Here is a 14499-nt window from a genome sequence, read left to right as displayed (position 1 = left end):
AGGAAACATGTTTCTTAAAAAAAATGGAAGTGGGTCTTCAATGGAAAACAAGCATCTAGGTTGGTGGTAGTGACACTTATCCTTTGTCATGAGGTTAGAAAGTCAGTCAAGGTTTTCTTTTTTCTTTTTTCCAGGCAATTGGGGTTAGGTGACTTGCCCAGGATCACACAGCTAGTAAGTGTCTGAGGCTAGATTTGAACTCAAGTCCTCCTGACTTGAGGGTGGTGTGCTATCTACTGTGACACCTAGCTTCCCCAGTCAGTCAATGAACATTTATTAAGTGCCTACTGGGTGCTAGGCACTTGGCTAAGTGCTGGGGATACAATTATGAAAAAGTCCCAGTCCTCACGAAGCTTATAATCTAATGGTGTAGGACAACATGCAAAAGGAAGGTGAAAAGTGAAGGGCAAAGAGTGGGGCTGGGGAAGAAGGTACCTGGTACAGGGGTATGGTGGAGTCTAGTTTATTTTATTTTTTATTTTTTAAGTTTACATATTCATTTCCACAAGATTTTGAGTTACAAATTTTCTCCCCATCTTTCCTCTATCCACCACCCCAAAATGGTGATCTCACTGTATACCCTCTTCCCCAATCTTCTCTCTCCTATATCCTCCCCCATCCCCCCTTCAACTTTCTGGTAGGGCAAGATGGATCTCCATCCCCCAGTGTCTATATATCTTATTTCCCAGTTTCATGTTAATAATAATAATATATTTTAAACATTTGATTTTAAAACTTTGAATTCCAGATTCTTTCCCTTCCTCCCTCATCACCCACACTTACTGGGAAGATAAGCAATTCAATATAGGTTGTACATATGTAGCGATGCAAAACCTTTCCATAGTGGATATATTGTGAAAGACTGACTTTATTTACCTACATCCTATCCCTCCCCCCGACTTGTTCTATTCTCTACTTTGACCCTGTCCCTTTTCAAAAGTGTGTGCTTCTAACTACCCTCCCCTCAAACCTGCCCTCCCCTCCATCATCCCCTTCCCCCCTACTCCCCTATAAGGTGAGATACCCTATTTAGTGTGTATGTCACTCCCTCCCTAACACAAATTCAATGAGAGTAAGGTTGACCCATTCCCTTTTGCCTTCCTGTTCTTCCCCTCCATTGTAACAGTTTTCCTTTGCCTCTTCTATATGAGATAATTTACCCCATTCTGTCTCTCCCCATCTCCTCTCATTATATTCCTCTCTCACCTCTTAATTTCACCTTTTAAGTATCATCCCTTCCTATTCAACTGATCCTGTGCCCTCTGTCTATGTATATCTGTACACATATATACACACACTCACATATGTATTCATACACCCATATACCCTCCTATATAGACATATATATGTATGTATACATATATATATTTATATTCCCTTCAACTATTCTCATACTGAGAAAAGTTTCATAAGTTACAATTATTGTTTTTCCATATAGGAATTTAAATAGTTCAACTTTGATAAGTTCCTTATGATTTATTTTCCCTTTACCTTCTCATGCTTCTTTTTTCTGAATGTCAGATTTTCTGTTCAACTCTGGTTTTTTCATCAAGAAAGATTGAAAGTCCCCTATTTCATTGAATGACCATATTTTCCCCTAAAACATGATACTCAGTTTTGCTGGGTAGATGATTGTTGGTTCTAAACCCAGCTCCTTTGACCTCCAGAATATCATATTCCAAGCCCTTTGATCCCTCAGTGTAGAAGCTGCCATGTCCTGAATTATCCTGATTGTGTTTCCACAATATTCAAATTGTTTCTTCTTGGCTGTTTGTAATATTTTCTCCTTGATCTGGGAATTCTGTAACCTGGCTATAATATTCCTAGGAGTTTTCTTTTGGGGATCTTTTCAAGAGGTGATTGGTGAATTCTTTCAACCTCTATTTTGCCCTCTGGTTCTAAAACATAAGGGCAATTTTCCTTGAGAATTTCTTGAAGGATGATTTCTAGGTTCTTTGTTTGGTCATGGCTCTCAGGTAGTCCAGTAATTTTTAAATTATCTCTCCTGGATCTATTTTTCCAGGTCAGTGGTTTTTCCAATGAGATATTCCACATTGTCTTCTATTTTTTCATTTGTTTGGATCTATTTAATAGTATCTTGATTTCTCATAAAGTCATTAGCTTCTATTTTCTCTAATCTAATTCTGAAGGAATGATTCTCTTCAGTGAGCTTTTGAGATTCTTTTTCCATCTGGAAAATTAAGCTTTTTAAGGCATTCTTCTCCTCATTGGCTTTTTGAGCCTCTTTTGTCATTTGAGTTAGTCTATTTTTAAAGTGTTATTTTCTTCAGTCAGGTTGTTGACTCTCTTTTCATGATTTTCTTGTGTCATTCTCATTGCTCTTCCCAATTTTTCCTCCACTTTTCTTATTTGGTTTTCAAAATCCTTTTTAAGCTCCTTTGTGGCCTGTAACCCATTCATATTTTTCTTGGAAGCTTTTGGTGCAGGAGTTTTGACTTCGTTGTCTTCCTGCCATTCAATGCTTTGATCCTTTTTTTCCCCCCAAAAGGAATCCAAAGTTGGATTGCTGTGCTTGCTTTGCTTCCTTTGCTTGCTCATGTTGCCACTCAATTACTTGACTTTTGATCTTTTTGCCAAAGTAGAACTCTGCTTCCAGAGAGGAGAGCTTTGTTCCAAACTGCTGGGATTTTCATAGCTGCTGGGGCTATTATTTGGGTGCCCTCTCTGAAGCCTCCACAGGCTCTGGCATCTGGTCACACACTCCAGGACTTCCACCCAAGACAGTGATCCAGATCCAAGCAGGTTAAAGCAAAAAAGGGCAATTATCCCTCAGAATGGTTGCTTGGTCCCCCTACATTCTTCAGGCCAGGAGCCTGCACAGCCACCATGCCTCAGCCTCTTCTCCCCCTGGTGGGCAGAGGCTGAACCGCAGTCTTGCTCTCCCTGTTCCCAAAGTCCACATTGCCCTTTTACTTTGCCTTTGGCATTTATGTGTTGATAATTCTGGAATGCACCACAGCTGCTGGTGATTCACTCTCCCTAAGTCCCTCCAGCCGCAAATGATCAGGGCCACCTCGAGGCTAAAACTGAGGGCTCATGCAGGGCTGGGCTCTGCTCTCAGTGTGCTGCGATGGACCCTTCCTGCTGGCCTGCTTGGTTGCCTTCAGTGGGAAATTTGTTTCTCTCTGTCACTTTGTAGGTTCTGTAGCTGTAATGTTTGTTTAGAGTCATATTTTATAGGTATTTTGAGGTGGCTATGGGGGGAGTTCAGGGAGTTTTCCTGCTTCTATGCCACCATCTTGGCCCCACCCCCCTGGAGTCTAGTTTAAGGAGTATAAGCTGGTGGGAAATGGAGAGATGGCTGGCCTGGGAGCCTTCTTTAAATGGAGGCTTTAGGAGGAGTTCTTTGTTCTACTCTCTAGCCCTCCAATCAAAGGGTACTGAGAGTACCAATGGGACATGAGTACTGAAGTTAATGCACTCTTATAGATGATGAGTTTCCAGAAGAGGCTGTTTTCCATTTGGGATCTCTTTCAGTAGGTGATCATTGAATTCTTTTCAATGATTATTTTACCCTCTGGTTCTAGGACCTCACAGCAGTTTTCCTTTATGAATTCTTGAAAGATGCTGTCCAGGATCTTTTTTTGATCATGACTTTCAGGTAGACCAATAATTCTTAAATTTTCCCTCCTGGATCTAATTTCCAGGTCAATTGTTTTTCTAATGAGGTATTTTATGTTTTCTTCTATTTTGTCATTATTTTGATTTTTTTGACTGATTCTTGATGTCTCATAGAGTCATTAACTTCCATTTGCCCAGTTCTAATTTTTAATGAATTGTTTTCTTTAATTAGCTTTTGTACCTCCTTTTTCATTTGATTAAGGATTCTTTTCTTCAGGGAGTTTTTGTGCTTCCTTTTTCATTTGGACAATGCTACTTTTTAAGGAATTGTTTTCTTCAATGTACTTCCTCCCTCCCTCCCACCCCAATTTGGCCAATTGTATTTTTTTAAGGGCTTGTTTTCTTCAGTAAATTTTTGTCCTTCATTTTCCCAGCATTGACTCTTTTTTTTGCATACCTCTCATTTCTTTTCCCAATTTTTCTTCTACCTATCTTATTTGACTTTTAAAATCCTTCTTGAGCTCTTCCAAGAAGGCTCTTTGGGCTTGAGACCAGTTCATATTCCCTTTTGAGGTTTTGGATGTGGGTAGATTGACAATGTTGTCTTCTTCTGAATTTTTGTTTTGATCTTCCCTGTCTCCACAGAAAGAATCTATGGTTATTGTCTGTTTCTGCTTTTTTGCTCATGATCTTTGCTTATTTACTGTCTTTTAAAGTTGAGTTCTTCTGCTGGAGTTCAGGGGGCACTGACTCAAGCTTGTTGTGCTGGGGGGCCAGGGCCCCAAGCTTCCTGGGCAAAAAGACCTTGTCTTTCTGCTGGCCCAGATGTTCAGGGTTTTTCCTAGGACCATATTTTCTGGGTTTTTAGAGGTCAATAAGGGAGACTGAGAGCGACTTACTCCTTACTCTGATTTCTTGGCTCTTGGAAATTGTCCCAGATGAAGATGTTTCCTTTGGGGACATAGTGCAGTCCAGTCCTAGGAGTGCAATCTGGTTGGGAAGTGAAGAGGAGAATGGGAGAATGTCATGAAGAGGAAGAATGTAAAGGAAAAACCCCAACAACTGTACACTTGGAACTAAAAAACAATTGAGACTTTAGGAAGAGGAAGGTGCTAAATATTCTGAGGAGGAAGCAATGTATTTGTCTTCCAAGGAATTATAAAATAGAGTCACAGGAGCTCCCAATAAACATAGGCAGAAGATGAGAGGACCCATGGTTATTGGTGACTCCTTGCTCAGTGGTACAGAGTCAGCTATTTGTTGACTTAATAGCAACCAAAAGAAGGCATGCTATTTTTTCTAGATTTATTGAGTTCCTACTGTGTGCTAAGCACTAGGTTAAGTTCTGGGGAAACAAACATGAAAAACAGATAGTCCCTGTCCTCAAGAAGCTTACAATGGAATGGGAGAGGACAGCATGCAAAAGGAAGATGAAAAATGAAGAGTGAAGGATGGGACTGTATCCAAACCATAGCAGAGAACCTCCTAAGACATCAGAATAAATGACTACTACCCACTTCCAGTGATTCACATAAACACAAATTATACAACCAGAAGGGCTTAAAAGATTATTGCCAAAGATTGTGAAGTCATGAGAGACACAAAGTTTGTGCCCCTGTTGCCCATTTAAGGAAGGAGATATAGAAGAGGAAAACTGATTTGGGCAGTGAATAGCTGGCTAATAAGATGATGTCTGAGAAGGGGATCATGATGTAAAATTTAGGGATGATGGTTTCCTGGTCAAGGATGGTGAGAATGAATTTCCTGGTAAGAATGAATTTTCTTGGTGTCTTGCAAATTAAATCAAAAAGACTTTAAAGTAAAAAGTATAGAGGAGGGAGAAAACTACCTATGTATATGTTGTACATCTTTTTTTTTTTTTTGCTTTTTGGAGGGCAATTGGGGTTAAGTAACTTGCCCAAGGTCACACGGCTAGTTTTTTGTGTTAAGTGTTCAGGGCTGGATCCGAACTCAGGTCCTCCTGACTCCGGGGCCAACACTCTACTCACTGAGCCACCTAGCCACCCCTCATCTTTTGTTTTCAAAGAAGACCGATGGTATCATAGGGTGATATCTTAACTCAGTGTGGATTGGATTTAAGTAAGGCATAGTTGCGCAAAGTTATCAGCCTCACTCTGTTCCAGAGCCATCCAAGTCCAATGGTGAGAAAAGAGTCAGGATAACTGGTGATGGCCATGGATACAGTGGATGATACTGGTGTCTTTGATGCCTGCCCAAGCTCTAAAGGCTCTACAGGGCCTGTTTCAGCCACCTTCATGGTCACTGGAATAAATTGTTCTCATCTTCCCATCCCACTGGGATACATTTTCACATGCTTGGGTTTGACATCCCCCTAACTCATGGACGGGTTTGAAGCCTGTCAGTTGCCCTCAACCTCATTTAGCCTTTCCTCTGAGAAGGTTTTACAGGGGTGTGGCCACTGTACATGATACAGCTTCTTGGAAACATAGGTGAGAGCTGGGTGACAGGTGGGCACCTGAAAAGGGCTCAGCAAACCCTCATGCCAGAGCCACTAGTCCTCCCTCCCTGAATACCCCATATAGAAAGTAGCTACAGAGAAAGAAGAAAAATAATTATGGAGACACCTGGAAGTTAACAGAAGGTAAAATTCAAGAAAAGAGCGTGTAGTAAAATCTGTGGCCTTAAATGTCTATACATCAGTGCCCAATGTTTAGGCAATAAATCAGAAAATCTAGAGGTTCTAATGTAAGAGACCACTTTAGGCTTTGATGCCATAGGAAAAAACTACTTCCCAATTAGAACTGACCCATAAATTTTGGGAGACCTTTGCTGATCTTTGGAATGGTGGTCTTCAAGCAGGGAATGGATGACCCCTTGGTATGTATGTGATAGTGGAGATGCCTTTATGGCATTGAATGGACTTGGTAGCTGTTGAAATTCTAGTTCTAAAATTCTGTGATCCTGGCCCTAAGTGACTTGCTCAAGGCCCCATAGTTAGTTAATGGCAGAGCCAGGACTAGACTTCTCTATTTTCCGTCCTTGTATTCTGGTTCCTGAGCTCTTCTGCCCATCCTGTATCACTACATCTTTCTCCTCTTTTTTCCCTCTGCCCCTGTCTCTCTATCTCACTCTCCTTTCTTCTCCTGTTACCTTGACTCTCTTGTCTTCTCTTCATTCCATCTCCTTTCTCATTCTCCTTTAATGCAAATTACTTTGTATTCATACCTAATTATTCCTAGGCTCATCTCTATTTCGATTTGGCACTATTTAGCTTCCTTAAGCATTTTACATCTTTTCCCTTTTTCCTTTGTCTCATTAGCCCCAGACTTGACCTTAATGTCCTTTCCCCCCACTTCTCTCTCCTGTTCTTAGAGTACTATAGCTCAGTCAATAAATTGGTGAGTCACTAAGTGACAACTGTGCATTCAGCAGTTGGAACACCTCTTTTCTAGCTTTCCTATCTCTTGTTCCTGCTCCCCTAATTGCTAGACTCCTTTCTGCATTCTCAGTTACAGTCCTTCTTGTCCTTGTTCCCTTTCCCCGGTCCTAGTTCACCTCGTACTTCCCCCATATGCTCCTTTCCCTTGTTAAAGGCTACTGGTATGAGACCCTGAGCTGCTCAATCCTTCTGAGCTTGTTTAGTATGGCTCCTTCAGTCCATTAGCAGCTTATCACTTCCCCCCATCATCCCTCTACATCCCCTTTCATACTCCACAGTAAACAACAGGATCAGGGTCGACTTGACAGATGCCTGGTGTTAGAGCAGTGTCTGGCTAGGCCAGGAAAAAGGACTTGACTGGATAGCTTCCTCTTACCCTGAATTATGCTCCTGGATCTTGGCACTGGGTATCCCCAATAAGGAGGTATTCACAAATATGTTTTCTATGTTTCCTGGCTTCCTGTCTCATGTAGAATATTCATTCAAAGTCTCCATAGCACAGTAGAAAGAGAGCTGGATTTGGCATTTAGAAGACCAGGATTCAAGTCTTGACTTTGCCACTTACTACCTGTGGCTTTAGGAAGCTAAGTGGCCCAGTGAGTGGATAGAGTACAGGACTGGGAGTCAGGAAGGGTCATCTTCCTGAGTTCAAATCTGACCTCAGATGAGCTGGGTGACCCTGGGCAAGTCACTTAACCCTGTTTGCCTCATTTTCTTCATCTGTAGAATGAGTTGAAGGAAATGGCAAACCACTTTAGAATCTTTGCCAAGAAAACCCAAAATGGGGGGATCAGTGAAGAGTCAGACATGACTGAACAATAGCAATCTGTGGCATTGTATAAGTCATCTAAGCTCTCTGGGCCTTAGCTTTATCATCTGTAAAACAAGGGACTGGGTGAACTAGATGACCTCTAAGACCCTCTCCAGTTCTAAATAGAAGACCCTATGAGCACTATCGTGTATAGAGATATGTCCTTGGGTGCTATGCTTTGTAGTTAGCTGGGTCATACATGTTGTTGATCCTAGAAACCTCATTGATCCTGTGTGCCTAGCAGGGTGTCCTGAAGGACTTAAATATTTGTGGAATTTGAATTCACCTTTATATTCTGAATGATGTCGGTAGAGTCAGAGATAGCAGTTAAAGAGAATGATGGAGAAAGAGAGGAATTAAGAGAAGCAAAGCTAGTTATTTATAGGCAGACACAAAGAAAAACTGGGCCCAGTGCAGCAGAAATAAAAACTGAGGGTCACCCAATAAAGGTCTCTTTAGCTTAGAAGCTAGAGAACAGGTGAAGGGACATAATCTTTCTCTTCCCCTCCACCAAAGACACATGTTGGATGGTCTCCAAAGTACCTATCCCTGTGGGCTCCCACTGCCAACATGCCTTAGGCTGTAGACTGATGAACCCCAGGCACTATGTGGAACCCAGACATCTCTCTGGGGCTAGAAATAGAAAAAGTAAAGACCTTGGAGAGGGGGAGAGGTGTCCAGGGGACACCTAGTTGCAAGAAGGAAACGTTAGCCCTGGTGTTTCACATTTGTATAGATTCATTTAAACAATACCTGACAGATTTAAACAATTCCTTGGCTAATTCCTGGTGCCCCCTTGCCAACCTTTTACTTTGGGATGATAGCCCTAAGAGGTGTTATAGGATTAGTCAGAGAATGTAGGTCACCTCCCCCCTTCCTCCAATCCTCTCTGGCCTCTGGATAGGAAAGGGGGAATATGGCCATCTGGGAATGAGGAAAGAGGAATAGTTAGGTAGAAAGATAAAGAAGAGAGAAGGTGACAGGGAAATAGAAGTTCCAATTTTCCATCTTGAATGATGGTAGCTCTCTAGGTCCCAAAGGGACCTCTCTACTTTATTTACCACCTCAAAGTTAACAGACTTTTTGACCTGGAGAGGGCACTGAGCATAGTGGGGCAAACTCTCCCCCTCCCCTCAGAGAGGGTAGTGGTTATTTTTCAGATATGCTTTAAGGACATCTGCTGTGAGGGCTGTCTTCCTTGTCCAGCTGCAGGTGGATCAACCACTTGGAAGGAAGGATGAGAATTTCTGAAAACAGGAAGCAAAGCCAGTGAACCTGGTGGGTGTTGGGAGGACAGAACTTGTTTGAACTAAGGCATTGAGGTTAGAGAGGGTGCGTGTTTGGCTGGTGAGAGAGGGCAGCAGAATCCAGAAGGCCAGAGAAATTTGTAAAAAAGAGAGAAAGAGAAGAGGAAGGGAGCATGTTGACCAAAACTTTCCTATTTTAAGGGTTCAAATAGCCCCCAGCTCCTGGGATGCTAATAGGTTAATAAAAAGGGGAAGGTGAAGATTCTAGTGCTGGAAAGCTAAGGACTTGCTGGCCAGACATGAGGGACTTTATTGGGGGGGGGGAATGATACCTCCTAAAAACCTTCTCTAGGTGACGGTTCACTCTTCATCCTCTCAGAGTAGGGGATATGCAAATTACCCTGGTACATCATTGGTTGGAAGCCAGAGAGGAGAGGATGACCTCACCAGACTGACTCTTTAAGAGCACCCACTCAAGCAAGTTCTGTGTCCACAGACCCATCTATGCTGAGGACCATTGTCCCCAGTTTCTGTTCAATGGGGTCGTTTGTCTCTAGGAAAGTTGTGCCTGCCTGTCTATAACCTTGACTGCATACTCTCCATCCATTCCCAAAGTAAGTGTTTTCTGGGACTGAATTAGACATTACTTTCTCTCCCCTTCCCTGATTTGATCCATTTCTGGACTTTTATTTCTTTCATTCATACCTCTCCTTTCTTTCCTCCAAATCTCCCTCTCTCCCTCTTTATCTTATTTCTGGGGTCTAATTCCTTTGGTCTACTTTGTGTCTATCTCAGTGTCTTCCAGAGAAGATTGTCTGAAGGGCTCAAGAAAATGGTCAGTCATGCACCTATGGGTCAAGGAGAGTGAGGGAACCTGCTTTTCTCCTCTCACTTCTTATCTTTCCCCCAATAATGCAGGGTTTTAGTATTGGATGTGACTGGGTTGTGGAAAGGGACTATTGAAGCCTGGAGCAGTAAGATGGAGCCAGACTAATTACTAGAACCTAATTATTCCCTAGATATAAGGTTCTGTTCCACATGCCCTTTCTGGAGCCTGTGGGAGAGAAGCAGACATCCTAGAAAAGGACTAACTAAAGCAAATTCAGCCCAAATGCCGTAAGATCGTAGCATTTTGGGACTAGAAAGATCTTCAGAATTTCTTTTGTCCCTCATTTTTCTCTTTCTTTTTTTTTTGTCCCTCATTTTTCAAGTGAGGAAATTGGTGAATGAAATGTTTTGCTCAAGGTCAGACAGCTAGTCATTTCCATACATAGCAGGATCTGAGTGGAGGAAGGATTAATTTAGCAATCTACACAAGCTAGGCAAATTGTGGAGTTCCCTCTAAAAGACTGAGTGAAATGGAAGGGTGTTCCATACTGGGCCCTGATCCATTCTAGAGCTGTTCCTAAAGTCCTTATTTTCTTCTTGGATGACTTCATCCAGAAGGGATTTTAACTCATTGAATTGGGACATCTTGTTACCGACTTCTCAATTGAAGAACATACATACAGCCACCATCCCCAACCTAAATGTGTTGTATACAACACACATATATGCAAACACGTATTTTAAAAGTAAATTAAACTTTATTTGACTTTGAGAATTGATTGAGAATTTTGGAACGCCTCTTAGGATAACTGGAAACTCTAACATATCACAAACTCAGGGTTAGGAATTACTGCCATAGAAAAATTTGTCTCTCTCTAGAGTTGGTCCTTTAAGAGCCTGGGAGCAGAAGGACTGAGTTGGCTAGGGATGAGTTGGAGTCCCTAGCTCCAGCCTTGTCCTCTTCTTTTTGAATTTTGTAGACACATTTCATCAGTACATGCTGCTAAGCCCTAAGGTGCCTGGGAGATTGGACTGAGAATCATCAGCTTTTTCTTAAAAAGTTTTTATCAATGTCTTTTGTTTCTTCATCATCATAGTTATCCCAAGTATCCTTCCCTCTTTCCCTTCCTCTCCAAGAGAGCCATTCCTTATAATAAATAGTAATTTTTAGAGAGGAAGAAAAAATCAGCACACCTGATCAATACACTGGGGAAAAAAGTCCAAAAACATATGCATATGTAATACCCATGGACCTCCCACTTCTATGAAGGGGTGAGTTAGGAGTTTTCTCTCCTATCTCTTAATTCTATCTAGTACTGCTTGACCTTTATAATTTTGCAGCATTTATTTTCTGGAGTGTGGTTATTGCTTCCATTTCTATTGTTGTAGAATCATGAATTTTTAAATCTAGAAGGAACCTTAGGGATTATTTAGACCAATACCCTCAGGAAACTAAACCTTGGAAAAGTTGAGTGGCTAGTGACAGTGCTAGGAGAGAATCCAGAGTCTCAGTCCTCTTTCCACTATAGTAATAAGCCTCAGGCAGACAGTCTTCAGGCCTCTTCTCCCACCTGCCTCACCTCACTCCCTTCTCTCTTCCAGGTGGATCCTTCTCATCCACCCCCAGCAATGGCACTGCCCCCCAGTCCCCTGGCTATGGAGTATGTCAATGATTTTGATCTGATGAAGTTTGAGGTAAAAAGGGAGCCCTCTGAGGGCCGATCTGGGCCTCCCACAGCCTCGCTGGGCTCCACCCCCTACAGTTCAGTACCCCCCTCGCCCACCTTCAGTGATCCGGGTATAGTGGGGGCCACTGAGGGGGTCCGACAGGGTTTGGAAGAGCTATACTGGCTGGCTGCTCTGCAGCAGCAGTTGGGCACTGGGGAGGGGCTGGGGATGAGTCCTGATGAGGCTGTGGAGTTCCTGCAGGGACAGGGACCCACCCCTGCTGAGGGACCTCTCTCCCACTACCCAGGAAGTTCAGAAGAGATGGGTGGCCTGAACCCCCAGGTAAGAGGGAACCGGATGTCTGTGACAGGGTGGGTGGGTCAGTACTGAGGTAAGGAAAAGGAGGTTAGTACAGAAAGAGAGAGAGAGAGAGGAGAAAGTGGAAGTTGTATGGAGAGGGTGAGAAAAATTAAGGAAAGATTAAGAATGATGGCATGGGAGAGAAGGGAGAAAAAAGGAAAGTAGATTAAAAAAAAAAGGAGCCCCTACTCTCTCAAGGTGTCCAGAAAGGGAGAGAAATTAATATTCTAGGTTGGGGGGGGAGATAGAGAGGGGACTGACAGAGCAGAAATCTAGAGGGTGAGTACCCGCAAAGAAAAAAAAAATATTCAGGAGGTGGGGAAAAGGCAGATTTTTGTGTAGAGACTAGATAGGAGGTAGTGGTTGGTGGACGTGGCACGAAGTTGACCTAAGACTTTGCTTTTCTCCTCCTTTACCCCCTTCCCAACCCCTCTCTGGAAGGATTGGGACTCATCCTATTAATTATAGGCACAAATGGGGGTGTCAAGGGGATTAAGATGTAATCTAAATCCCTCAGGGGTCACAGGAAGGTAGCTTCTTCCCGTGGGCTGTGCGGAGGATCTAAATTGACCTGGTCTTTCTCCCACCTTTTCATAGGATTAATGACTTTAGGGAAGGATGGGGATTGGGGAGGGTGTGACGTGTGTAAGTGGGTGTTTTCTGGGTTGCTAAGGGTAAGAAACTTGGGAGGGACTCCCAGTTCTCAGGAAGACTACCTAAGTAGGATTGTGGAGGGGAAAGAAGTTTTGGGGGAAGGGAGTAGGGAAGAAAGTGTAGGTGCTTCAAGGTAGAGTAGGTGAATGAAACTTGGGAGTATACACTGCAAGGCGGGTTGAAGAGCTAGAGGCCAGGTCCTGCTGTGAGTGGGGAGGGATCAAAGATGTGTACAGTACGGAGGGGCTGGTCAGTATTGGTGGCTTACGCTGAATGGGTGCGGGAGCTGTTTATGATGCGGGATGGAGTAGGGGGCGGAGGGACTTGTCCTTGGAGAGACGGGGCGGACCTGGGAGGCTGAATCCTCCCCCTCTCCTCTCCAGCTCCAGGGGCTGGCGGAACGGTTTTCGGACGCTGCGTTGGTGTCCATGTCGGTGCGTGAGCTGAACCGGCAGCTGCGGGGCTGCGGGCGGGATGAGGCTCTGCGGCTCAAGCAGAGGCGCCGCACCCTGAAGAACCGCGGCTACGCCCAGGCCTGCCGCTCCAAGCGGCTGCAGCAGCGGCGCGGGCTGGAGGCGGAGCGGGCCCGTCTGGCCGCCCAGCTGGACGCCTTGCGGGCCGAGCTGGCGCGCCTGGCCCGGGAGCGTGACCTCTACAAAGCCCGCTGTGACAAGATGTCAGCCAGTGCCCCTAGCCCCAGTCCTAGCCTTGGCCTTGGCCCTGACCCCGGCCGATCCCCGCGTCCGGGGGACCACGGTCACTTCTTCCTCTGAAGCCCGCCCCTTCGGGGACCACACTGGAGAGGCATAGGAAGCAGCATGGCCTGAGCGATTCCCTTACACTAACGATTTGGTATCTCCCCCGGCCCTATGTGAATCCCCAGCTACATCGAATACGAGGGGCTTTATTCGCTTTTGTTTGACTCAGAAATATTCATTTAAGGGTCTTCCGTTTAGGATTATTGATCTCTCCCAAAAAAGAATTGGGGGGAACTGCAAGGATAAGTCTCTTTCACCCCCATTCCCTGGGAGTCAGTGTTCCCCACCTTCTTCCTTCCTTATCTCCCAATGTCCAGGCTATATATAGCTATATATATAAGCTCCGCTTAGAGCTCGGAATCCTTGGGTCTGCAGGGACCAGGGGCAAAACGGATGGACTTCTGGTAGGGGAGCATAGGATTTCTAAGCACCAACGCTGTATGTAGCATGTGACATAGAGGGCATGCCCCTTCATTTGCGGGAGACTCAGGGGCCTTCTATTTCCTCCACCTCATTTATCTGGGGTTCCATTTTGTTTCTGGTTTCTGGCATTTTTGAGGTCATGAGGAATAAACTGCAGGCCAAATCTGAGTGGCCTAGCTGCCACTTTAAAAAATTTCCCAACTAGAACGCTAGATTGAGTGGTTTCTCTCCTGTAACCTCCCCCCTCCCCAATACAAAGTTCAACAGGAATCCATATTGGAGATGCTCCTCTCCCCACCTCTTGAAACTGGCGACCCCAAGAGGCACAGGAGATCAAGGGGGGTGGGGCAGACAATCTCCTTAGCTCAAAAGATGGCCAAGAGAAATTCCCAGAGAGAAGCTCCCTTACCTTAAGCATCCTGACTCAGAACCCGGAAAGTAAGCTGGGCAGATCTGACCCTTAAACATATTTAGGTGAGTAAGGGAGGACTTACATTAGTGAGGGGCCCTGGTGATTTTGAGGGTGTCCTTTCCAGAGTTCCCCTTTTAGATCCCTACTTATCACCTGTCATTGACTATCTTGAACATCCTCAGGTACCCCTCCTTTCATCATCCTCAAGCATTTTTTAGATGAGACTCCTCTGGGAGTGGGGAGGGAGCAGGAAGTAAATTTAAAATGAAAGTCGGGTCAGGATTTTAACACTGTTGCTCAAAAGTCATTACAATGAAAGACATTTCTATTCTTTG

At 44.1% G+C, this 14499-nt stretch overlaps 1 protein-coding gene across 1 annotated transcript in view; it reads left to right on the top strand.

The window, feature by feature from the left end:
* NRL (neural retina leucine zipper) overlaps positions 1 to 14499 on the top strand; it is a 26935-nt gene extending 12436 nt beyond the window's left edge. Inside the window, exons 2-3 of the mRNA XM_069097902.1 lie at positions 11492 to 11899; positions 12955 to 14499. Coding sequence (XP_068954003.1) covers positions 11492 to 11899; positions 12955 to 13344 — 798 coding nt within the window. The 3' untranslated portion in view covers positions 13345 to 14499. The remainder of the gene's footprint in view (positions 1 to 11491; positions 11900 to 12954) is intronic.

Source organism: Petaurus breviceps, unplaced genomic scaffold (genome assembly GCF_028583685.1).
Source record: "Petaurus breviceps papuanus isolate PSGF00001 unplaced genomic scaffold, PetGlider_PUasm1.0 37, whole genome shotgun sequence".
Taxonomy (NCBI): domain Eukaryota; kingdom Metazoa; phylum Chordata; class Mammalia; order Diprotodontia; family Petauridae; genus Petaurus; species Petaurus breviceps.
Note: the sequence above shows the minus strand (reverse complement) of the source record. Positions and strands in the feature narration are given on the sequence as shown.